General features: G+C 39.3%; 1 protein-coding gene across 1 annotated transcript; it reads right to left on the bottom strand.

Moving 5' to 3' along the window:
- Positions 1-2,703: 2,703 nt before the first annotated feature.
- Positions 2,704-25,761, bottom strand: LOC308233674 (tripartite motif-containing protein 5-like). Its single transcript, XM_080640647.1, has 7 exons — positions 25,285-25,761; positions 24,148-24,243; positions 23,283-23,513; positions 9,001-9,023; positions 4,580-4,680; positions 4,259-4,285; positions 2,704-3,988 (listed from the first exon to the last, which is right to left on the bottom strand). The coding sequence occupies exons 1-7, from the start codon at positions 25,702-25,704 to the stop codon at positions 3,399-3,401; spliced, it is 1,488 nt and encodes a 495-aa protein (XP_080496773.1). The 5' UTR covers positions 25,705-25,761; the 3' UTR covers positions 2,704-3,398.
- Positions 25,762-26,829: the final 1,068 nt, after the last annotated feature.

Raw genomic sequence — 26,829 nt, 5'->3', positions numbered from 1 at the left:
GTTCCCTAAGTTTAATTTGGTCTGGACTCCAGTGGTCGTTCACTCGCGTTTGCTCCACAACATAAGCAGTCCTACCTCAACCTACTCAAAAATGCATATTATTTGGTGTTGTTTGAGTTTTGAAAGAAAGGGATTTCTTGGGGGCTAAAAAGAGAAATCTGATAATGAGCCAGCTTCTTTACCCCTTATTAACAAAAGGATTTCATTCTCACTCCAAGCTCTGCACCTCATAAAACATCTCACACAGGGTCTGGAGTGAACACATTAGTTTTCTGGTACCCAGGATGTGGGCTCAGATCAGAGATTCAAAGGGAGGCAAAAGTAAAATGATGACTATGAGATTTGTGGGAGGCACACATCCTAATCTGTCCATGTGCACTCCACATAAAAACTCTCCACTTGTGGAGCTCTCCAATCCCCTTCAATTGTCAGCATATTTGTAGATCAAATATAGATTATACAAAAAATAACCCTACTGTATATCTCTGCATTTACCACCAGACCCCAAATCATCCTGTTCTCTTTGCTCAACTTTGAGAATGAAGAATGGGACAAACACTTGAAAAAAAATCTGGCTGTTTGTTATGGCAAAGGATACATTGAACCTAAAAAAAATTAGTAAGTCTACATATACTACTTACTCAAGAGCAAGAAATTGTCTGTATTTCAGAAGACTGGACCGGAAGGAAGGCAGAGGTCTTTAGAGGGCCCCCTGGGAAAGCACATGGGCATTTCTTTATTGTCAGCTGAACTCAGGGCGATAGAGCCATGCCCTGGGAACATGCTTCCCCAAAAAGGCTGGGCATGTTATCAGCTTGGCCTTCATTTCAGCCCAGGTGTCGTGACTTTGATATGTAAATCCAGTCAAGCACCAGGAATGCTCGGGCCTACTCAAGAATGCAAATAAGCTCCTTTGATCCTAAGTTTTGGTGATACTTCCTGGTAGTTGGGGATATATAAATAAATGCATGCGCTGCATGGGCTCGGGGTCCCTGTCCCTGTCTCTCCATCAGAAGAGGGCAGCGTCCCACCCGGCTCCCAGCTTTATAAATCTATCTCTGAGTCTGCGTTCTCCCTTTCTTTCTTTCTTTCTTTCTTTCTTTCTTTCTTTCTTTCTTTCTTTCTTTCTTTCTTTCTTTCTTTCTCTTTCTTTCTTTCTTTCTTTCTTTCTTTCTTTCTTTCTTCTTTCTTTCCTTCTTTCTTTCCTTCCTTCCTTCCTTCCTTCCTTCCTTCCTTCCTTCCTTCCTTCCTTCTTTCTTTCTTTCTTTCTTTCTTTCTTTCTTTCTTTCTTTCTTTCTTTCTTTCTTTCTTTCTTTCTTTCTTTCTTTCTTTCTTTCTTTCTTTCTTTCTTTCTTTCTTTCTCAATCCCTGGCCGCCTCCACTTAGAACTGGTTCGTTCATCTTTCATCTTTCTTTCTGTGCTGGATGCGGAAAAGGGAGATCCCCGCCATATCTGGCCCCCGCTGCATCTGGCCCCCCGCAGAGGTCAAAGGGAAAATTTAGATCAATTTCACACACACACACACACACACACACACACACACACACACACACACATTGTAATATCCACCTTGCAATCCTTGTTACATCAAAGATCATCCAAAGTGAGGAATTTACATATCCCTGTGTACATGCAGAGATGAGAGCAGATAATAATTGTCAAGAGAACCCATTTAGTTAATTTATTAATAATTTATTTTAACTTTTACTTATTTGGGGACAGATTTGGGAATAAAAATTCCAAAATACAAGGGGATGGTGGGAATATCTGTTGCAAAAATGATGCCCCTGCTGTCTCTTTGGAGGAGAACTGGCTTTTCTCTTGTTCTTGCAAACTTGCACCTCACTGCAAAAGTAAGGCTGACCTGGGCAACTAAACATTATTAAGAAATCCCACAATTGCACTTCTTACATTTATTTCATTTCTATGAATAACTATTTTTATTAAAAATGTTTAATGTTGGCATTGTTGCAGGTAGACATCCCCCTGTAACCTCCTTTTTCCCACATTCACCTTCCCCCGTCCTTTGGCTTACACAAGTTTATTGTCCATGTTCATGGGGTATACATATATGTTCTTTAGCTAACACCCTTACATTCTTTATCCAGTCACCCCCACCCACCTCCCCTCAGATACTGGCCAGTCTGTTCCTTCTTTCTGGTTCCATTTTATTCATCAGATTATTTTGTTCATTAGATTTCACAATTCTTTCATCAAGTTATTTTTATTTCTTAAATCAAAGCAAGAATAGTAAAGTTGAAAGTAAACTAATATGTATTCTTAAAATAATTTATTTCAGTCACAGTGAAAGGCAAACAAAAATGAATCAACAGCATACTTGATGACTAATTATGTGCTAGCCATGACAGAAGTTATTGAAAATATTTTGTGGTTTAATTTTCACACTAATACATCAGGTAAATATCATATTATTTTACAAATGTGAAACTGAATTGTGTACAATTTAGATTACTTGATCAAGGTTAATATGCAGTAACACCAGACTTTTAATAAAATTGTCAGTCACACACACACTCATACACACAGGCTTGTCTAACACTGGCAGAGCTGGAGTAGTCTAGACAGCAGCACAGAGATATCTGGGATCTGAAACATGAGACTTTGGTAAAAACTACCCTAGGGCCCCTGAAAGCAAAACATGTTTCATGAGACAATGACACAGCTTAGCTTTCTCAATAACTAGTAGAGAAAATATTTATTCAGATGAGACACTTACATGTTATATACTCAATGACATTTTTCTTCTCACAATGATGTTAACTATGTTGTGGTTTTATTACCCATATTATTTTAAAAAATAAAGTCTGCACTCAAGTATTTTATTCAAAGTTCAGTGTGCTATTTGGACATACTGGATTTGAACTCAGACACTGTGAACACAAAACTTCCACACCAAGTACATATTATTTATAGTATTTTCTCCTTCACTCCATGATGAATAAAGAACATTGTGGATAAACAGACCTGCCCCTGATGACTCATTTGGTAGTGAATGACTTCTACATAAGATTTTCAATAATACACAAAAGTTGTTGAAAAGCTTTCCTTCATCTTCTCAGTCAGAGACAGAGGACATGAGATAGGTAAAAAGTGGTAGAGATGTTACCTCCATACATGTATTTTCTTATGAGGCATTACTCATTTTCCTTTCGATTGTAGAAAATGATGAATTAAGATTCCCTACTGATGCAAACAAGATATTGGGAAAAATATGAAATGAGGCAAATTGTAAACCCTATTGATGAAGGAAGGGTGTTCAAATGGAAAGAAAAAGGTAGCAAGGGAAAGGTGGTGAGAATGGTGCAGGTAAGCTCAATTCATTAGACATACCCAAAGCAAGAGGCACTACATAGAAGTGAGTGAGGGTATAAGAGGTTTAAGAGCTTGGATAACACAGTATCAGAGGGTTAGGACATTTCATAGTATTGAAATATGGATGAATTTTCTGAGAAAAGGAACATGAAAAGAACTTGTAAATGAGAAAACAATGGTTAGTCACGTTAAAAAATGAGACAGTTCTAGCATCATAGTCTAAGAAAACTCCAACACGGAGGAGAGGATCAGTTAGTGAGAGGGTTAATTTTAAGGGATTTGAGGAAGAGGAATCCAGAAAAGCAATATATTCAGAGTTATTCTCTAACCCTATAACCCAGTAGCCATATTTAGGTTGAAATCTAGAGCAAACATGCTGAGGATTGTTATCTTGTTTTACAAAACTCAACCTATTAGAGAAAGTATATTTTTCACCATATACCCCCAAAACCCAGGCATGTTTTTTTGACACATCCACCTCCCAGTAATGTTTTCCTGATGTGATAAAGGGTGATCCCAGGACACCATAATCCTCATAATTGCCTCTCTGAGACAAATCAACTGTTTTCCAATTAAAGGCAGGTCTCACTTTTCTCCGATCTGCAGTGATGAAAATGTTTGATTCAACCATGGGATGATCCAGGGTCACATGCACTGCAGGAAAATGAATGATAGGGTTGGGTGAGGAAAATGATGTAACTTTATTTTTGATATTGTAAGAGAAATAGTGAGAATAAAATGAGTGGGAACTGGGAAGAACTTGGTTCGGTTCTTGAAGAGAGGTATAACACTGCAGAAATACAATATGTGTGTGGGTGTTGGGAGGGAAAACATGGGTCTTAACACATGAGATCCAATAGAAATGCAAAATTCTAAAAGAAGATGAGGACAGGGTGGCTTCATGTTACTGTGATTTCTCCTTACCCCAGTAGTGGTGAACTTCTGCCAGTTCTGAAATGACAAAAATTCACAACAATAAATATAAGCAAAAGCATCTACACTAACATCTATTTTCTCTCCAGATCAGAGGAAAAGACTGGATAGAAAAGTAAGGTAGTACATGAAAGAATGAGAGGTGAGCAAAATAGCTGACCACTACCTGTTGAATATGCCCATATCATCAACACATAATATCCATCTTCTTGTCTCTCTTCCATCCACATCTAAGAACTGAACCCTTCTCCCTCTTTAATCCCCAACATAACAAGAATCTCATTGTGACCCACTTCCTCTAGCATTCCTCACCATTAAACACTCGCAGCATACTTCTCAGGTCAGGAGCTTTGAACATTCTCCTTTGTTTCTTGGAAAGAGTTTCTGGCTTCTTCAGAGTGAAGGTCTTACTCCTAGGGATGACAAAAAAAAAGGTCTTCACACCTCTGAATTTTTTGTCTCTCCAAAACCAACTTATTTTTATCTATTCACCCCATTGAGCACTCGAGAGCCCTCTTCCATGGACCCCTCAGAGAGGAGAAGGTAGACGCCTTACCTTGGAGCCAGAAGAAATGTGCTCAATCCACTTTCCCAGATGCCTTCTGTGTGACCTTGGAAACGTGCTGACCTCTCAGAAGTACAGTTTATCTCTTTCAAAATGATAACTATTCTCTCCCTCTCAAACTCCCAAGAATCACATGAAATTATATGCAATAGTGGATTTCTTTAAAATTCAAAATTTGGTACCTTGAAATAAATTAATGTAAGGAAATGTCAAAACATGGATGTAGATTCTCAGGGATATGACAAGAAAGTGAGGTTTCAGAATCTGGATCCTGGTTTGTTTGAAGTATATCAAGTGTGGGAATACTGTCTGGGGAGGACCAAGACTTTTAATTCTACTCCCCAGTAAAGAGGCCTCCAGAACAACATCTGAGATTTCAGGATCTCTGGGAAAAAATATAACATTTGTAAACGAAAACAATATGAACACTATACTAATAGTGGTCTGAATTTCATGTGCTTGGAAGAGACTGATATAGCCAAGTAGGTGTTCAAATTTAGACACAAATATGATGCCCTTCCATCTGACTACAAAAGTACGTGACCAAAATGTATCAGTTGTTTGCACCAGGATCAAAATATTCCTTGATTATATTGAGGTATGATCCTTCTATTCCCCCTTTACTGAGGGATTTTATAAAAAAACTAGAGGCCTGGTGCACGGAATTCGTGCACTCGGTCAGTGGGGGGAGAGGGGGGTTTTCCCCAGCCTGGCCTGTGCCCTCTCACAGTGCAGGAGCTTCGGGATCGATCTCCCCAAAGAGGTAGGCCCCAACCACCCATCTGGGGCTCCTTGATGGATTGGCCCAAAGAGGTAGGCCGGACCAGGCAACCCAACTCCAAGCCGAGTGGAGCCTCCGGGACCCACCTCCAAGCTGCATGGAGCTGCTGGGACCTGCCTCCAAGATGTGCAGAGCTGCCGGGACCCAGAGCCGCCGGAACCTCCGGCCTTGCCGCACGGAGCTGCTGGGACCCGCCTGCGCAGCTCGGCTCACACACAGCCCTGACCACCCGCGCACGCCCGCTGTGCACGCAGCCTCCTGGTGATGGATTGTGATGGCGTGAGGGCATTATGGCATGACAGTGTGAGGGCGTGATGACTATTTGCATATTAGCTCTTTATTATATAGGATAGATGTTGAATTTTGTCAACTTCTTTCTCTGGGTCTATTGATGTGATTATGTGATTTTTGTCTTTCAAGTTGTTTATGTAATGTATAACATTTATTGATTTGTGAATATTGTACCAGCTTTGCATCCCTGGAATAAGTCCCACTTGGTCATGGTGTATGATCTCTTTAATATATTGCTGGATCCAATTTGCTAATATTTTGTTAAGGATTTTAGCATCTCTGTTCATCAGGGATTTTGGTGTGTAATTATCTTTCTTTTTGGTGTCTTTATCTGGTTTTGGAATTAGGATCATGCTGGTTTCATAAAAAGAGGTTGAAATTTTCCCTTCCTCTTGGATTTTTGGAATAGTTCAATGAGGATAGATGTTAGTTCTTTGAATGTGTGGTATATAACAAACCTACAGCCAATATCATACTCAGTGGGCAAAAACTAAAACCAGTTCCCCTAAGAACAGAAACAAGACTTGGATGTCTGCTTCCACTACTCTTATTCAACATAATACTAGAAGTCCTAGACACAGTGATCAGACAAGAAAAAAACATAAAAGGTATCAAAATTGGAAAGAAGGAAGTAAAACTCTCATTATTCACAGATAAGCTGATGTTATACATAGAAAACCTTAAAGACGTGGAATTAAAAAAAACTACTAGAATTAATAAATGTACTTAACAATGTAGCATGATACAAAATCAACACCCAGAAATCCATGGAATTTTTATACACCAATAATGAATTCTCAGAAACTAATCAAACATACTCATTTACTATTGCAACAAAAAATTAAGATACTAGGCATAAACTTAACTAAGGAGGTAAAGTATTTGTACTTGGAAAACTACAGAATGTTGAAAAAAGAGATAGAGGAAGATATAAACAAGTGGAAGAATATACCATGTTCAAGGATTGGTAGAATTAACACCATTAAAATGTCCATATTACCTAAAGCCATCTATAGATTCAATGCAATCCTATTAAAATATCAATGACATATTTCACAGATCTAGAACAAATACTCCAACAATTTATATGGATCTAAAAAAGTCCCCAAAATAACTGCAGCAATCTCAAGAAAGAAGAACAAAGTTGGAAGGATTACAATACCATATACCAAGTTATACTACAAAGCCACTATAACTGAAACAGCCTGATACTGGCACAATAACAGGCGTGTAGGTCAGTGAAACAGAACAGAGAATGCAGAAATCAACCCAAGACATTATGTTTAATTAATATTTGACAAAGGAGGCAAGAACATAAAATGGAGTCAAGACAGTCTCTTCAATAAATGGTGTTGGGAAAATTGGGCAGATACATGCAAAAAAAAAAAATGAAACAACCACCAACTTACACCATATACAAGAATAACCTCAAAATGGATAAAAAACTTAAATGTAAGTCGTAAAACCATAAAAATCCTAGGAGAAACCATAGGCAGCAAAATCTCAGACATCTCTCAAAGCAATATGTTTAGTGATACATCTCCTAGGATAGGGAAAATTAAGGAGAAAATAAACAAATGGAACTACATCAAAATAAAAAAGCTTCTGCACAGTAAAAGCAAACATCAACATTGCCATGATACATCTGATAAGGGGATTAATCTTCAGAATACATAGGGAACTCATACAACTTAACAAAAGGGAACTCAAACAACTGAACAAACAATCCAGTCAAAATGGGCAAAGGACATAAATAGACACTTCTCCAAAGTGGATATACAGAAGGCCAAGAGGCATATGAAAAAATGCTCAAAGTCACTAATCATCCAAGAGATACAAATCAAAATGACAATGAGGTATACCCTCACACTTGTCAGAATGGCAATCATCAACAAATCACCAAATGACAAGTGCTGATGAGGATGTGGAGAAAAGGGAACCCTAGTACTCTAGTACTCTGGTGGGAATGCAGACTGGTGCAGCCATTATGGAAAACAGTATGGAGTTTCCTTAAAAAATGAAATATGGAACTGCTATTTGACCCAGAGATTCTACTTCTAGGAATATATCTTAAGAAACCGAAAGCACCAATCAGAAAGAATGATTGCACTCCTATGTTCACAGCAGTGCAATTTACAATAGCTAAGATTTGGAAACAGCCAAATGCCCATCAGTAGATGAGTGGATTAAAAAGCTGTAGTACATTTACACCCTGGAATACTATGCAGTGGTAAAAAAGAAGGATCTCTTACTCTTTGAGACAGCGTTGAGGGACCTAGACAATATTATGATAAAAGAAATAAGGTAGTCAGAGAAAGACAAGTATCACATGATCTCACTCATATGTGGAATCTAATGAACAAAATAAACTGATAAACAAAATAGATCTAGAGACATAGAAGCATGAAATAGACTGTAAAATCTCAGAGGTAAGGTAGGGATGGGTGGGAAGAGATCAACCAAAACACTTGTGTGCATAGATGCATAACCCATGGACACAGACAATAGGGTGGTGAAGGCCTGGAGGGGGGGGGGGGAGGCTAGAAGGGGTCAATGGGGAAAAAAGGGGGACATATGTAATACTTTCAACAATAAAGATTTTATATATATATATTCAAGTCAGCTTTTAGAAAATAAAGAGAATTGTAGAGAAGGACCTGGTTTTTTCCTATTCCTGGAGCAGAAATTTAAATATAAAAAGTTGTCTCAAATTCTGGGTGCTTATGAAGTAAAGACAACATGACATTCCCCTGATAAATGCATCACCTATGAAAGGCAAAAATCTGAGTTAAATACAGGCAGGCTGAGTGAATAGATTTTATGATATCACATGATACTACAACATCTTATCCTTAACTGTTACTAACCCAAACTCTACAAACTTGCCCCCAAGTAAATTCCCTGCTATAAAATGTGGTTCATTCTCAATAGTTACAGAACACTCAAGCCACATGTGAACAGAAATTTAAGATAAAACTACATCCAAATTTTTATGCCTGGAACAATGTTTTATTCTAATTAACCACCAGATAACTTTAATGGCTTTAAACCTCTTTTGACAGCACAAGAAAACCATCTCTGGTCTTCCATACATACCTTTCCATAGTGCCTTTCACGTCCTAGGGAGGAAAGAGAAAATATAAGCAAAGAAGTAATAAGTCCTCTTCACTTACAAAGCTTCATCACATCCCCACCACCCCCTGATCTGGTGGGAAAAGAGGTGGTTCTAATGTGAGAGCAAAATAGTAAGGAAAAGACCCAGGTCTATCATTTCAGAAGACTCATGTATAGTTGTCAGTTTTCCTAAAATATAGAAACAACTTTGACAACTTGAGCTTCCAGTACCTGGAGATGAGACATATTTATGAGAAGAGCATGAGGCCCCAGATATTTTCCCATGTTCATAAGACTCCTCATGAGATGATTTGAATATTTCATGGTTTGTTCATTTATTCAACACAAATGTAAAGTGATTTATTATTACTTGTCAGGCATTATGCCATAATTGGGAGACTCAAAGATGAGTAGTTATAGTATTCCTCAAAAATTCACATGGCTTCTGCTGAGTATACAAGCAAACAAATGCATTGATATAGGCATTTCTCAAATATCTCTTGTTTCACCTACTATCTAAAATTTATCTTATACATACTGTTAAATTCAATACATACTTTTGTATAATTTATCTCCAACTCTTTGTTTTTACTCAGTTTTGTCTCTTAAAAGCATATTAATATAATTCATAGCAAAGAAGTCACAGGAACCTGTAAGTTAGTATGTTTACTATTTAACTTACTTTTCAAAAAACAAATTGCCTCCTCTTTCATACACCTTTGTCTGTGTTACCAATATACACTGTTTTAAGCACTACAATATTTACTACATTTCATTCTCTAGCAAGAAAGTTTAGTCCATATCGTTAACCATTTTTAATTAGTAACATAGTCTTCTTTATCATCACAGCTTTATTTCTTTGAACAGATATGCACAAATATATTTGGTATCCTTTATCTCAGACTAACTTTCCAAGACACCTAAAACTAGACCAACTGCTGGGTCTACACACGTCAAAAAAAAAAAAAAATTGCTTTACTCACTCTGTTAGGGCCTGTTGTCGTGTATGACAAAAAAAAAGAGAGAGAACAATTAAAAGTAGGTGAAACAGAGAAAAGTAATTTGGGGGACAGTTGTAACTTTAATCAAAGCTTAATTTTGAAGATCAAACATTGTCATCAGGATCTGGTCTATTTCATTCTCCAAATTCTACTTATAACTTCTATATTGACTTTATCCTCAGTTTATGGAAAAAAAAAATGTATCTTCTGATATAAATTCCACCCCAAAAAGAAAACTTGTCTTCCCAGTTTTATCAGGTAATTCTAAGGCCTGCATGGCATTGGCCTGCGTTGAATTAAGTGCCCATATTAAACATATCATGGTGTTATTGCTGAAATAATATAAAGCAATGTTATAGGCAAGAATCCATACTTCACTGGAATTCATTTAGTATCAATCTGCAATAGATCATGATAAAATAGGATGTATATTGTAATTAGAAGAGCAACTATCACAAAAATAAAAATTACTAAAACATTTCATACTACAACTATCTATTTAACTGAAAAGAAGCTAGTCAATGACAAAGAGAACAATGAAAATTGCAGGTGACATAGAAACTACTAACAACATTAATTATATAGAGTGACATTGATGATTGCATTAAAATTTACTGTCTTAATCCACCAATTAAAAGGCAGAGATTGTTGGACTAGATAAAAAGCAATTTCAATAATTGCTATCTACAAGAGATATTTTGGAGACAAAGACACAAATATAGCAAAACTAAAAAGAGAATCTTGGTCAAAATGGTGAACTAAGTCAGTGGTCGGCAAACTCAGTCAACAGAGCCAAATATCAACAGTACAACGATTGAAATTTCTTTTGAGAGCCAAATTTTTAAAACTTAAACTATATAGATAGGTACATTGTTATTAACTTAATTAGGGTACTCCTAAGCTGGCCTTTGCTAAAAACTCAAGGGGCCAAAGAGCCGCATGTGGCTCGCGAGCCTCAGCTTGCCGACCATTGAACTAAGTAAATGCTGCGCTTGTCTCTTCCAATTACCACATCAAAATTATAACTAAATTATAGAAAGTCACCCTTCAGAACCACATGATGACAAGCTGACCAAAACTCCTATAATTAAGGATACAATGAAGAAGCCTAGCTCAGCTGGTGTGGCTCAGTTGGTTGAGCATCATCCCATGCACCAAGAGGTCACTGGTTCGATTCCTGGTCAGGACACATGCCAGGGTTGCAGGCTTGAGCCCAAGTAGGGGGCATGTAGAAGGCAGCCAATCAAGAGATAGAAAACATGATGTTTCTCTTTCATTGATTTTTCTCTCTCTCTCTCTCCCTCTCTCTTCTTTTTATTTTCTCCAAAATCAACAAAAAATAATTTATTTATTTATTTATTTATTTATTTATTTTATTTTATTTTTTTTAAGAAGAAGCTACCTTGAGACTGGTAGGAGGGGAGAATACAAAACTGGCTGGGACCACACCCATATGTGGAGGTTAAGAAATGGGACGGCCATTCATCCTGTGGGGCAATCCCACCCACTGATGTGCCAAGAGCTATCAAGGCTCAACTACAACAAGAGAGCACACACACCCCACACAAGGTGCACTCTTAGAGCATTGGCTCAAGTGAACAGGGCAACTCCACCACTGAGCCCTAAAGGACATCTTCTACTATCATGACTGGGAGATGTGGCAGATATAACTAATACATAAAAGTAAACATAGCAGCCAAAATAAGGAACCAAGAAACATGTCCCAAATGAAAGATTAGGACAAAACTTCAGAAAAAATAATTAAACAGAATGGAGGCAAGCAATTTGCCAGATGCTGAATTCTAAACAATGAACTTAGGAAAAGAATATATTATTTCACTGAGAACTTCAACAAAGATGGGAAACATGAAAAGGAGATAGAAAGCATTAAAAAAAAAGACCCTGGGAGAAATGAAAATAACAAAGAGAGAATCTTAAAAGCATCAAGAGAAAGGCAATTAGTTATCTTTAAGGAGGCTTCCATAAGACTATCAGCTTATTTCTCAAGCAAAACTTTTCAGGCCAGAAGGGAGTGGCATGAAATATTCAAAGTGATGGAATGCAAGGACCTATAACCTACATTACTCTCCCAGCAAAGCTATTATTTAGAACTAGCTGTACCCGGCCACGTGTTGCTGTGGCTCAGTCTGGTTAAATGGAAAAGAAAGAAAAGAGAAAGTGCATGTTTCTAATATGTTTAATTTCACAATGCTTGTGGGTATACAATATTAATGTTCTATTGTCTGTGCAGATATAGAGGTTGTCTGGTTTGCCGACTCTAGAACACGCAACATATAATTGTCCATGTGAGAAGCAATCCGTGTTTAGATCTAAACAGCACAATTCTAAAGATTGGCCCTGAGCTTTGTTGATGGTGATTGCAAACCAATTGAATTGGGAATTGCAATCTCTTAAATTGAAAGGGCATATCCGTTGGAATCATAGGAATGCAAGGAATAAGGACATCTTCACCTTTGAAAGGTCCTGTCAAGATTGTTGCTTCTACGAAGTTGCTCATTAATTTTTTTACTGCAAGCCGCGTGCCTTTGCAAAGCTTTGGCTGGTTGATATTTCGCAACATGATAATTGGCACGCCGATTTTCAATTGCAGTACGTGCAGTGGCATCCCTGGCAGATCGAGTAAATTCAAAAGTTCTGTTGGATAATTAACCGCTTCATCTGCTTCCACAACAGTGTCGACGGACTTGTATGTGACTGCCTCACTTTGAATGTTAGACTGAATAATATTGTTAAGTTCATAGACGTCTTTGTTCTTGGCCGCAAGAATAGCTCGTTCACTCAGCCAATCGTGATTCTTATAATTGGTTTGAATATTGGTAAATACTTTTTCAACCAATTCTTCTTTTGACGTCACTAAATTGCAGAAGTTATGAGGCAATGAAATTTGTCCTGAGGTCAGATCAACTGATACCTTTCTGTTCCCAATTTCTTTTATGCCGGTAGAAATTCCGCAGCGTGCATTCAATTCATCATTGCCATCACTGATGAAATACATTTGTAGGAATTTATGTTGACCATCTGGGAACAGAAGCAGGGAGCCGGCTTTATGATAAATTTGTCCTTTCACTTTGAAAGTTGGCATGAATTGAGCTGTTATGATTTCTGCTCCGAACGACGTCATTTGGAAGCATGAGTTGTATTTCCTGATGTTAGATAGGAAATGCTTTGATTCGGCGATATATCCGGCAAGCAAAGTTTTTAATGGCTCTGGCGGTTCTCCAAGTTGAGGCAGTTTAATTTTTCCGGCGGCGCAACACATTCCTTTCATTTCTCCATTAAATTTCAGAGCCTTGCAATAAGGACACACTGCAGTCATAGTGCCGATGCAAGGCGATTGTAATCACGTGATTGTTGAGCACTGAGTCGTGTTTGAAGCTGATCTGCTGTTTCTCGTTGACGTCTTTCAGCCACTCTCAGCCTGTCGCGTTCATTCTGTTGAGAACGAAGCAGATCTGAAGCTGCAGAACGCGATCCCCGTGCTTGCAACCGTGCATCCTCAAGTCTGGCTGCACATCGCTCTGCTGCTTCCTCAGCACGTATTTGAGCCATTCTTTGTCTGTTTCGCTCCTTCGCTGATGCCCATTCTTCCTCAGTTTGATTTGCAATTACTCGTCGCACTGCTTCCGCTCCGTGAGTACTATGACCTAGGTTTGATCTTCTGTGAGGTATTATTTGGATGAACTAAAGCAGATCGAACTATACTCACAAAATGAACGCTATGGTAAACGACACAGCTCAATTCCAACGCAATGTCACACGAAATAATTAAAAATAAATGAAAATAAATAAAAATCTATGAAAATTCAATTTATCAATGCAATCGGAAACATTGAAATGGAATCGTAAAATATTTAGTATAGCGTGTGTTGCTTTTACGTCCGACAGATGGCGCTGTTTTTCAAAAAAAGCATGTTTTTACCTGTCACAGGTGTGACAGCTATATAATAGTAGGTATAAGGTATATAAAAACACGCACGTATTCGAATGCAATGTTGTGTCAAAATTTCAAAGCAATCGGTGAAGAACTTTCGGAGATTTAAGATTTTGAACAAATGAACATTTACATTTTTATTTATATAGATAGATTGAAGGAGACATAAAGAGCTTCCCAGATCATAGAAAGAATAAGGAGTTCATCAACACCAAACCAGTATCACAGGAAATGTAAAAACAAAATATAAATAAGAAAATCATCATAATGTAGAAGACATGGCCAACATTATAAACCACCTTAACTTAACTAGCAACTATAGATCCTTTCACCCAATGAATACACAATGCACATCCTTTTCAAATTCATATTTAAAATTTGGACATACAATATTTAACCAATAAAGCAAGTGTCAATATATTTAAAAGATTGAAATAATAAAATACATGATTTCTTGTTAGAAAATAATTAAATTTAAAATATGCAGCAGAAAAAAAAGTAAAAAAAAATCGCCAAGTATTTGTAAGTTAAAAAACACTGTTTTAAATATTTCATGGGTTATTTAATTAAGTGCCCATATTAAAGATAAAAATAGCAAAGAAAATTTGAAAATAAGTTAAATTGAATTTAAAAAAACAAGTAAATAATCCAAAAGTATGGAATATAGTTAAAACATGCATTTATGTCATTAAAAAGTATAGCAGAAAAGAGGAACCAAGATGGTCACATAGGTAAACATGGTACTCGCCTCCTCCCAGAACCACATAAAAATTATAACTAAAATAAAGAACAACCATCATTCAGAACCACCTGAAATATGGCTGAATGAAGGCCCTATAACTAGAGAATTAAAGAAGAAACTATATTGAGATTGGTAGGATGGGTGGAGCTGGTCTGACATTACCCCAGGGTTCTAGTGCTGCGAAGATAAGGCCCCATAACTTCCAGGTGTAAAAACCAGTGGGGATTGTGACTGGTTGATACAGAGGCAGCTGTAGACTCCGGCAGTTCCTCTTAGAGGACCCACGTACTAACATTCTCAGACCCACTCCCTCTGAACTCAGGAGCAGCAGCTTGAAAGGACCCAAGGACATAGGGGAGGAACTAAATTGTCTGGCATCAGGGAAAGAACTGGGGAGCAGCCTTCTCCCAGACAAAAGTGCTGGCAGAGGTCATTGTTCCTCTGCTGAAACTGGCCCCACCCCAGAGCTGATGGGCAGGTACCTGTCTGGGTCTCCATCAACCTGGCCCACAGTGTTCACCCACCTGGTGATTTCCTGAGTCCCCACCCCACCCAATTTTCAGCCCCACCTAAGCTGTTTGCAGTGGCTTTTCCATATGAATGGCCTGATCTGGCTCAGGCTTCAGACTTTTCTAAAAAGCTCTCAAACAAACAGCAGCTGGCCTTAACATGCCACATACCTCTCAATAAGGGGCCCCAGGCCCCTAAATAGCAGCAGCTGGTCAAGTTTCAAAGGTTGGTCTTCTCCTGGGCACCTCCAACCCCAACACAAATAGCAGCCATATGCAGATCACTCATGCTGGCCACAGGCAGGTCAATGGCAGTGGCTGACTTTGCATCTCCCAGGAGGCACCAGAGCCAGTGCACCCAGTGGCCAGCTTTAGACTACACCAGATTACAACCCTACCACATCCACAAGTGACACACGCAAGAGGACAGCTCAATGAGCACCAAAACTTCACTAAGTCCTGTTCCATAGTGGTGTCTCCTGTGCAGCAGCTTTTCTGCTGTAGTTGCAGGTGGGCTTCACAGTAGTTTGGCCTGGGAGTCAATCCCTCCCAGTAATGCCAGCAATTGCAATTCAAGGCTCAACTACAACAGGACAGTGCACGCAGCCCACCCAGGGGTACACCTAGAATGCCCAGCTCAGGTGACTGGGAGGCTGAGATACTGGGCCCTACAGGACTCCTACCACATAAGGCCATTCTACCAATTCCAGGAGACATAGGAGCTCTAGCAAATACAAACACAGAAAAACAGCCAAAATGTAGGCACAAAAAAAATATGTCACAAATGAAAGAACATAAGAAATCTCCAGAAAAAGAACTAGATGAAATGGAAGCAAGAAAACTACTAGATACAGAGTTCTAAACAATGGTTATAAAGGATGCCCAAGGAACTGAAAGAGAACTTGAAGGAACTGAATGAGAATTTCAAGGAACTTAGTGGGAACATCACCATAAAAAAAGGACCAGTCATAAATGAAGGATACATTAACTGAAATGAAGAATAATTTAAAGGGAATTAACAGTAGAGGATGCCAAAAATCACATCAGCGATTTGGTATATGAAAAAGCAAAACAAACCCAATTAGAAGAGCAAAAAGCAAAAAGAATTAAAAAAATGAATACAGTGTAAGGAGCCTCTGGGACAACTTTAGGCATCCTAACATTCACATCATGGGGATGCCAGGAGAAAAGAGGGAGCAAAAATTTGAAAACATTTGAAAATATAATGACAGAAAACTTCTCCTACTGGTGAAAGAAATAGTCTTACAAGTCCAGGAAGTGCAGAGAGTCCCAAACAAGATGAACCCCAAAAGGCCCACACCAAGACACATCATAATTAAAATGTCAAAGGTTAGATAACTAAGAAGCTGGGAGATGGTGGTTGACAGGACAGCAGTGAGGGAGAGAGTGTGAGAGAATGAGGGAGCAAAAGGGAAGTGTGTGGATGTATGGGGTGTGTGTGTGTGTGTGTGTGTGTGAGCAAGGGACAGTTAGATCCTGTAAGACTTTCAGGGGCTGGCAACCCGGGCTCTCGTGGACAGGGAGTTCCCGCTACCACTGTGGGCACTCCCAGGCAGCTGGTGTTGGCACAGAAACCATGCCATCTTGAAGGGCAAGGCTGCTGTGCCTCAGACGCAAACCAAGACCCTAAAGCCACTCTGGACAAATACCTGTTACTACAGCTGCAGACCCATGGACACCGAGACTCCAGCCATCCCGGCCTCAGGCTACTGTGAGTCCCAGAGTACATTCCCCTTCTGCCTACCTGCTGCGGCAGCACAGGTCTGGGGCACCCGACCTGGCCCTTGACTGCCGTTAGGCTCAGTGCTGCCCGGAATGAGGTGGCTGCATCTCCCAGCCATGTGACCTGGTCCCTGACTGTCAGCGAGCATGGCCCCTGCCCAGACACGGTGGCCAAATTTCCTGGGCACCTAAGCCAGCCCTTCACTGTCCGTACATGTAGCTCCATCTGGTCCACAGCAGCCAGGTGTCTTGGGCACCCAACTAGGCCCCTGACTGTCAGCACAGGTGGCCCCCACCTGGATCACAGCATCCACATATCCCAGGCATCTGACCCCGCCTGTGACTGTCAGGGTGCATGATGCTCCTAACAAGCCCACCGCCACAGCTCAGGCCCCATGCAACTTGGCACCTAGACCCTTCAGTGACAGCAAAAATGGGGAGACAAAAAAGCAACCCCCAAAGGAAAGAAAAGGAGGAATCGCCCCACCCAAACAAAGGAGAAATAAATGAAATAAAGTCATGCAATATGTCAGAAAAATAATTCAGAGTAATGGTCATATAGTTCATAAAGCGGATGGATGAGGAAATTAACAACCTATGTAAGTATCAAGAAGAAAGCAAAAGTAATAAAGCTACAATAAAAAACACGACAGAAGGTGTCAACAGTAGACTTAAAGACGTGGAGGACTGAATTAATGACCTAGAAAATCGGGCAGAGAAATAAGCCCAATCTGAACAGGAATTGGAGAAAAAAATTAAAAAGCAGGAGGAGAGCCTAAGGGAGCTTTGGGACAACATGAAACAAAGTAACATACATATAATAGGGGTGCCAGAAGAACAAGAAGAGCTGTAACGATTAGAGAACCTTTTTGAAGAAATAATGACAGAAAACTTCCCTGATCTGGGGAAGAAAAATGTCACACAAGCACAGAGAGTTCCAAACAAGATAAATCCAAAAAGACTAACCCCAAGACACACCATAATTACAATGAAAAAACATTAATGAAAAGAGAATCTTAAAGGCTGCAAGAGAGAGACAGAGAGTTACCTACAAAGGATCCTCCATTAGATTATCAAATGCTTTCTCAACAGAAACACAGAAACACATCAGGCCAGAAGGGAATGGAATGAAGTATACAAAGTGATACAAAGCAAGGGACTGAATCCAAGAATACTCTATCCAGCAAGAGTATCATTCAAAATTGAAGGGGAAATCAGGAGCTTCACAGACAGAAAAGGGCTAAGGGAGTTTATCACTACCAAGCCAGCAATGCAAGAAATGCTAAAGGGACTATTGTAAAAAGAAAGGGGGAAAAATGGAAGAAAGAACACAAGCACCAAAAATATAAATGGCTACAAACAAGTACCTATCAATAATAACTATAAATGAAAATGGACTAAATGCTCTAATCAAAAGACAGCGAGTGGCTGAATGGATAAGTAAATATGACTCGTATGTATGCTGTCTACAAGAGACCCATCTCAGAACAAAAAATTCACACAGACTGAAAGTGAAGGGATGGAAACATATCTTTCAGGCCAATGGAAATGAAAAAAAAAAAAAAAGCTGGGGTAGCAATACTTATATCTGACAAAATAGACCTCAAAGTGAAGACCATAACAAGAGATAAGGAAGGCCACTTCATAATACTAAAGGAATTGATACAACAAGAGGATATAACTTTGGTAAACATATATGCCCCCAATGCAGGAGCACCCAAATACATTAAATAAATAAATAAATAAATAAATAAATAAATAAATAAACAAACTTCTGGAAAATATCAAGGGAGAGATTGATAGCAATTCGATCACAGTAGGGGACTTTAATAACCCACTGACATCCCTGGATAAATCCTACAGACAAAAAAATCAGCAAAAAAACAAACAAAAAACCAGCTATTCTAAATGACTCAATAGATTAGATGGACTTAATTGACATCTTCAGAACATTTCACTCCAAAGCTACAGAATATAAATTCTTCTCAAGTGGTCATGGGACATATTGGGTCATAGGCAAAGTCTCTCCAAATTCAAGAAGACTGAAATCATATCAAGCATAGTCTCAGACCACAATGGCATAATATTAGAAATCAACTACAATAAAAACAATGAAAAAATTCAAACACTTGGAGTCTGAATAGCATGCTATTAAACAATGATTTGGTTACCAAAGAGATCAAAGAAGAAATAAAAAACATCCTGGAAATGAATGACAATGAAAACACAACAATCCAAAACCTATGGGACACAGTGAAAGCAGTCCTGAGAGGGAAGATCATAGCATTACAGGCCTACCTCAAAAAACAAGAAAGACTGGTAATAAATTATCTAACTCTCCAACTTAAAGAATTAGAAAGAGAGCAACAAGAAAAGCCCAGAGTGAGCAGAAGGAAGGAGATAATAAAGATCAGACCAGAAATAAATGATATAGACACCCCCCCAAAAAAATAATAATAATACAAAAGATCAATGAAACCCAGAGTTGGTTCTTTGAAAGAGTAAACAAGATTGATGAACCTCTAGCCAGGCTCACCAAGAAGCAAAGAGAGAGGACCCAAATAAACAAAATCAGAAATGAAAGAGGCGAAATAACAACAGACCCCACAGAAATACAAAGGATTGTAAAAAAAATAAATACTATGAACAACTCTATTCCAACAAATTAAAAAACCTAGAGGAAATGGACATATTCCTAGAAAAATACAACCTTCCAAAACTCAATCAAGAAGAATAAAAAAAATTTCAACAGGCCAATAACTAAGGAGGAAATTGAAGCAGTCATCAAAAAATTTCCAGAAAATGAAAGCCTGGGGACAGACGACTTCACAGAGTTTTACCAAACATTCAAAGAAGAACTAAAACATATCCTTCTCAGACTATTCCAAAAAATTCAAGAGGAAAGCACACTTCCAACCTCTTTCTATGAAGCCAGCATTACCCTAATCCCAAAACCAGATAAGGACACTACAAAGAAACAATTACAAGCCAATATCGCTGATGAACATAGATACTAAAATCCTCAACAAAATTCTAGCAAATCGGATCCAGCATTACATTAGAAAGATCATACACCATAACTAAGCGGTATTTATTCCAGAATGCAAGGATGGTACAATATCCACAAATCAATAAACGTGCTACATCACATAAACAAATTGAGACACAAAAATCACATAATCATATCAATTGATGCAGAAAGGCATTTGACAAAATCCAACACCCTTTCCTGATAAAAACTCTCAGCAAAGTGGGAATAGAGGGGTCATACCGCAACATAATAAAAGCCTTATATGACAAACCTACAGCTAACATAATACTCAATGGGCAAAAACTAAAACCATTTTCCCTAAGAACAGGAACAAGACAAGGGATGCCCAGTTTCACCACTCCTGTTCGATATAGTACTGGAAGTGCTAGCCATAGTGATCAGACAAGAAGAAGAAATAAAAGGCATTCACATTGGAAAAGAAGAAGAAAAATTGTCATTATTCATAGATGACATGATATTGTACATAGAAAACCCTAAAGACTCCATCAAAAAACTACTAGAATTTATAAATGTAGCAGGATACAAAATTAACACCCAGAAATCTATGTTTTTTTTATACACCAACTAGAGGCCCGGTGCATGAAATTCGTGCACGGTGGCGGGGGCGGGGGGTGGTCAGCCTCAGCCCGGCCTGCACCTGCTCCAATTTGGGACCCCTTGGGGGATGTCCGACAATAGCTAAGATTTGGAAATAGCCTAAGTGTCCATCAGCAGATGAGTGGATCAGAAAACTGTGGTACATGTGCACAATGGAATACTACACTGCTGTAAAAAAAAGAATGAATTCTTATCATTTGCAGCAGCATGGATGGAACTGGAGAACATTATGGTAGTGAAATAAACCAGTCAGAGAAAGATAAATATCACATGATATCACTCATTTGTGGAATATAATGAACAACACAAACTAGTGAACAAAAATAGAACCAGTCATAGAAGCATTGAGCAGACTGCCCAACCTATAAGGGAAGGCAGGAGGTGAGGTTTTAGGAGATCAACCATATGACTTGTATGCATGCATATGAGCATAACCATTGGACACAGACAGAGGGGCTGAGGGCATGTGCTGGGGGATGGGTGCAGTCAGGGAGGGGTCAATGGGGAAAAAGGAGACTTATGTAATACTTTAAACAATAAAGAATTTAAATTAAAAAATGTCAAAGGTTAAAGACAAATAGAGAATCTTAAAAGCAGCAAGACAAAAGCTGTTAGTTACCTATAAGGGAGCACCCATACAACTACCAGCTGATTTGTCAACAGAAACTTTTCAGGCCAGAAGGGAATGCCATGAAATACTCAAAGTGATGTAAAAGAAGGACATACAACCAAGATTACTCTACCCAGCAAAGCTATCATTTAGAATTGAAGGTCAGATAAAGAGCTTCACAGACATAAAAAAGCTAAAGGAATTCATCACCACCAAACCAATATTATATGAAACTAAAGGTCTGGTGCACAAAATGCGTGCATGGCGGGGAGGGGTCCCTCTCCAATCTGAGGGCCCATTATCCAAGTTGGGGACACAAGCTTCATGTCTCTGGGCCAGCACAGGGGGCGGGGACACAGCTTGCTGTTCAGTAGTTACATGACTGTGTCCCAACCAATTTGCATATTATCCTATTATTAGATAGATGTTAAAGGATCTTAGAAGAAGTAGAAGATGAAAAAGAAATATGAACAATAAAATGATAATAAATACATATCTATTAACAATTGCATCTAAAACTCAAAATTAACAAATAAGGAATCTAATGAACAAAATAAACTGATGACTAAAATAGAACCAGAGGCATGTAAACATGGACTAGACTAATGAATCTCAGAGATAAGAGGGGGTGTGTGTGGGAATAGATTAACCAAAGAACTAATATGCATATATGCATTACTCATGGACACAGACAATAGGGTGGTGAAGGCCTGGGGCAGGGTGGGATCTACCTGGAAAAGAGAAATGGAGGGAAAAGGGGGTTCATCTGTAATACTCTCAAAAATAAGGATTTTTAAAAATGTATAACAGAAAAGATTGTGTCAAATCAGTAGTGTAAATTCACACTTTAAGCCCTGGCTGGTGGTGTTCAATGGTTAGACCGTCTTCCCATACACCAAAAGGTCCAGGTTCGATTCCTGGGCATGTACCTGGGTTGCAGGTTTGATCCCTAGCCCCCATTGGGGAATATGCAAGAGGCAACCAATTGATGTGTGTCCCTCACATAGATGTTTCTCCCTCCCTCTTTCATTCTCTCTCCCCCCTCCTCCCCACCCAGTCTCTCTAAAAACCAATGGAAAATATATCCTTGGGTGAGGATTAACAACTAAAATTCCCACTTTAAGAAACTAGAAAAACAATAACAAATTAAACAAAATGCACACACACACATATACACAGTCATGTATGAAAGTGCATTTACACATACACATACAAAGGAAACTACATGAGTGAGAGCAAAAATCTATGATATAGAAAGGTTAAAAATAAATAAATAATGCAATTTATTCTTAAGAAACATCAATACAGTTGACCAAGCATTACTAAATTGACTAAAAAATCACTAAAACCAGGAATAAAAGATGGGCCATTACTGTAAGTCCTATAGAAATGAAAAATATTCTAAGAAATTATAATGACTAATTTCATCTGTACAAATTTGACAACTTAGAATGGACAAATTTCTACAAAGATGTACATTATTAGGAACTGACTCAAGAAATGTAAAAAAAAACAAAAACTAAGGGAAACAAATACAAGTAAAAAATATATATATGTAAAACCTTTCCTAAATAAATAAATAAGATCACAGAGTGATATGGTTTCACTGGTGAATCTATTAAATAATTAAAGAATAAATAATACCAATGCTTCACAATTGTTTATTCATAAAATTCAGAAAGAGGAGAAAAATCTTCATTCAAAGTAGATAACAACAACAACAAAAAACAACTCGTGGAACATGAAGAGGTATCTGGAAAAAGTTCTAGGCTAGATCACAGATACAGGGGCCCACAGAATAAAATTGGACACGATGGTTCTTCTCTCCACAGTCATTTTTGTACTTTAATTGATACATTAATAAAAAACAGATTTTCCCTTGTTGTTCATGCATTCAATGATTTTTATAACCTCTGATATAGATGCAGGGGAAGGTTACTGCAAGACCAAAGGAAACTGAGTGTCAACACCACAAATAGCACAGCCACACAGCAGAGAAAGAAATTTAGTCTTTATTTTACTCAAATTCAGATGCTGGGGCTTATTTCTAAGTCTTACCTGCAGCATTTCTAGTGTTGACCCCTGCAACCGATGCTCCAGATCTGAGATGAGATCCCTCAACAACTGCCTCTGCTGGAACACCTCACTCCCAGCCTGAACCAGAATGTCCAGAACATCTCCTCTCTCCTTCTCCAGCTTTTGCCGCTCCTTCTGCTCCTCACTGTCCAGGATTTCTCTCAGTTGTTTAAAACAATCTTGAACATATTTCAACTCATTTTCTATTTGATCCTTAGGAATGAAAAAGAGAGAAAGAGTCTCAGACTATCAGACAGAGACAGGGAGCCAGAAAAAAAGTAATTCATATGGAAGTTCTCAGAGGGTAGGGAGATGGAACACAGGAGCAATTCCTGGGGAGGCTGATTTTTCCTACTATTTCCTCTACATCACAGTCCAAAATAATACTCTCATGTCTGCACTATTGAAGCCAATCCTAAACCAAAATAAGACACCTGGGGTTGGCTCAGCTCTCACAGAGCTGCCCAGGACAGTGATGCCTCCCTGCATGACTCCTGATCCCTAACCTCACCTGCTGTCTATGTTGAGCACCTGGGACAGAGCTATGAACCATTGGCAATTGTCTTATCCTTGAAGTGTTAAAATAATAATAGAAATGAAAACAGAATTCAATAGCCATCCTCACCAGAGATATCTATGAGAATAACTAACCTACAAATATCTGTGTTATTTTGTGAGAGGTTCATTTCCAGCCCCATCCTGATCAGGGAAAGGATAAAGATTGGCTAATTAATAAATCTGCTCATATCAACAGTCAGGGAACTAGACAGAAGGGAGTTCCTGTGACTAACACCCAAGGTCCTACCCATATTCTTATCTATCTTTCTTAGGAAGAGTCTCCTCCTACCTTCCAGGAAGTTCCCTCTTCTTCAAGGTCAGCTTCCAATTTTTCAGCTTTCTTCTGCTCTGCCCTCAGCAGGTCCAGAGCTGCCTGGAGCTTTTCCTATGATAGAGGAATCCCATCAGGGTCAAGCTATGAGCTTTCTCATCGTCAGAAGAGAGGATTAAGCGGGGGGGGGGGGGGGGGGTGCGGGGGGGGGCAGGAAATCAGGTTGATCTCTACAGAGACTAGAGTTTACAGAAACTATGAAATAACAATTAGAATCTGTGATTAGCAGGAAACCTGGTGTGGTTATGTGATCTTTATGACTCAGATGACAGAAGTCACCATTATTATGTCAAGAGAAGACTGATTCTCTTTGCCCTAGAAGAAAATACTTCATCTTGTAGTAAGGAAAGAAGTTAGGTCTGGATGCATCTAGTTGCCTGTTGGAAGCTGCCCATTGCCTTCACTAGCAGAGAGGTGTGGACAAGGAACCCGGAAGGCTGGTCAACCTTGAAGCTCTGAAAGGTCAGAGCCAACCACCTACTGTTTAGTTGAGACAATGGTAGCTGAAGCAGCTTCCACCTTCTAGTTTTATGTAAATTCTTGCTGATTGGCTATTATTGGAATTGCCTGCCAAAAGGCTATGGGTGTATCCCATAGTCTTAATAAAAGGGATAGCAAGGCCATAGCAGGGTGGAGTCCTTCCACTTGAGTTGGGCTCTGGCCTGGCCCCCAGTATTTCCAAATTAATATTTTCTAGTCTCTTTCATTTGCATGCGGCCTCCTCCAGAGCCCGAACCCTGAACCTGAATCCTGAACCACTTGGGTCGTGTGGGGGGACACTCGCAACTGGAGTCCAATGTAGGTTACTAGCAGTTGCCCATTTATCTCTCCTGTCCAAAGGGACAATGAGGGCTGTGTTTGGGCACCAAAACTCCAGCCATTAGCAAACGTATAAAACTACCTACTTCTGGCTTACAGTCAGCTCACCATTTAGTAATTGTGTGGAATGCATAGAAATGTCCTTCAGGTCTCTGAAGGTGAACATAGGAAGAAACAAGATCACAGGCCTTACATAATTACAGTCAAATACAAAAGTTGAGGTTTCCCATCAAGTACAATTTTTTGCCCTGTCTTTTCTCCATCTTCGTCTGTTACCTTGTACTCCTGTGCAACTTCCTCTGTAAGAAATGTGTGGTGACCGCGGTGCTCTTGAGATCGCTCACAAAGCCAGCAAATGATCTTCTCATCCTCCTTGCAGAAGAGCAGGAGTTCCTTTCCATGGTGCACACAGAGATCTCTCTTTTGCTCCTCCTGTGGGCTGAACTTGACCTCTCTAAGGGCCTCCACAATGTTGGCCACATGTCGATTAAGCCGCAGGTTCCCAGGCTGGTAACTGATCCTGCACACTGGGCAGCTGCTCTCTCCTTGGCCTATCATGGACTCCCTGTTGTTTGCAGTGATGCAGGCTTGGCAGAAGCTGTGCCCACAGTCCAGGCTCATGGGTTCTGTTAGGAGCTCCAGGCAAATGGGGCAGGTCACCTCCTCCTTTATGTTCACCAGGATTCCTGAAGCCATCGCAGCTGCTCCCCTGCTTCTATTTGTCCTGATCTGAGGCTTCTGTTGCTCACCAATCTCTGACTGATTGGAAAGATTAAAGGGGGGCAGAGTAAGAATGGTAGGAATAAATGTTGCTAATTGTGTAGAAATGAAGGATGGGACAAGAACGGATACAAAAGTATAAAGAGAAAAGGTAGAGAGACAAGGCAAGGAGCATGGTGGCCTGGTAAAAAGGGCTATTTATAATAATATTACTTATTTTAATTTTTTTGTTAATCTTCACTCCAGGATATTTTTGCCATTGATTTTTAGACAGAGTATAAGGGAGAAAGGGGAAGAGAGAGAGAGAGAAGAATGTGAGAGAGACACATCAATTGGTTGTCTGCCACAGGTACCCAGATCTGGGTGGTGATCAAACCTGCAACCCTGGTAAGTGTCCTTGACCATTCCATGCACAGGCCAACACACTAACCACTGAGAAATTCCAACCAGGCACCTAAGAATTTTAAATACTTTTATTTAACATTTTCATCTATGCAATGGTTGTTATTGTCTGTAGAGAGCACCTGGGAAGGCACAATTTCTTTGATTATTGTCAGCTGAGTCCAGTGGCATTGGCAGAGCCACATCCTGGAAACATACTGTGCCAGAGGCAGGTATGTTGTCAGCCTGACCCTTAGCTCAGGTGCCAGGCATGGGTTTCATTATCTAAGTTCAGCAAGGCACAAGGAACAAACGCAATTATCTGAGCTTAGCCACGAGTGACAATTACAAAGAAGCCACAAGAATGAAGAATTACAGTTTGGTCTTTAACCATGATTTCACATAATTTACTTTGTCTTAAACTATAGTAAAACTTCCTGGAATCATACTCTATAAAATAAATGTGCTACACTGGCTCTGAGTCACTGTCTCTCCATCCAAGTACAGCTGTCCCACCCAGTCCCAGCTTTCCCTACTGTCTCTGTGTCGGTCTCTTTTTTTCCCTCAATCGCCAGTGACCCCTACTTAGGAACTCATCCGCTCTCTAGCCATGCTGGTCGCAGTAAAGAGAGAAAACTTATAATTGTCCTTTACTTTTACTAAACCAAAGGATGACCTGAGGCCTTTTTTTTTTTTTTTTTAAACAAAGAAAAGATGTTT

Source organism: Plecotus auritus (genome assembly GCF_963455305.1).
Source record: "Plecotus auritus genome assembly, chromosome: 9".
Taxonomy (NCBI): domain Eukaryota; kingdom Metazoa; phylum Chordata; class Mammalia; order Chiroptera; family Vespertilionidae; genus Plecotus; species Plecotus auritus.
The sequence above is the reverse complement of the archived record's forward strand: the minus strand, read 5'-3'. Positions and strand labels throughout refer to the sequence as shown.

Coding starts and splice junctions, on each gene's coding strand:
- LOC308233674 (XM_080640647.1), bottom strand. CDS start 25,704: ATGGCTTCAGGAATCCTGGTGAACATAAAGGAGGAGGTGACCTGCCCC. Junction 23,514..24,147: donor AAGAGGGAACTTCCTGGAAG/GTAGGAGGAGAC, acceptor TTCATTCCTAAG/GATCAAATAGAAAATGAGTT. Junction 4,681..9,000: donor GTGAAAGGCACTATGGAAAG/GTATGTATGGAA, acceptor TGTCATCCCTAG/GAGTAAGACCTTCACTCTGA.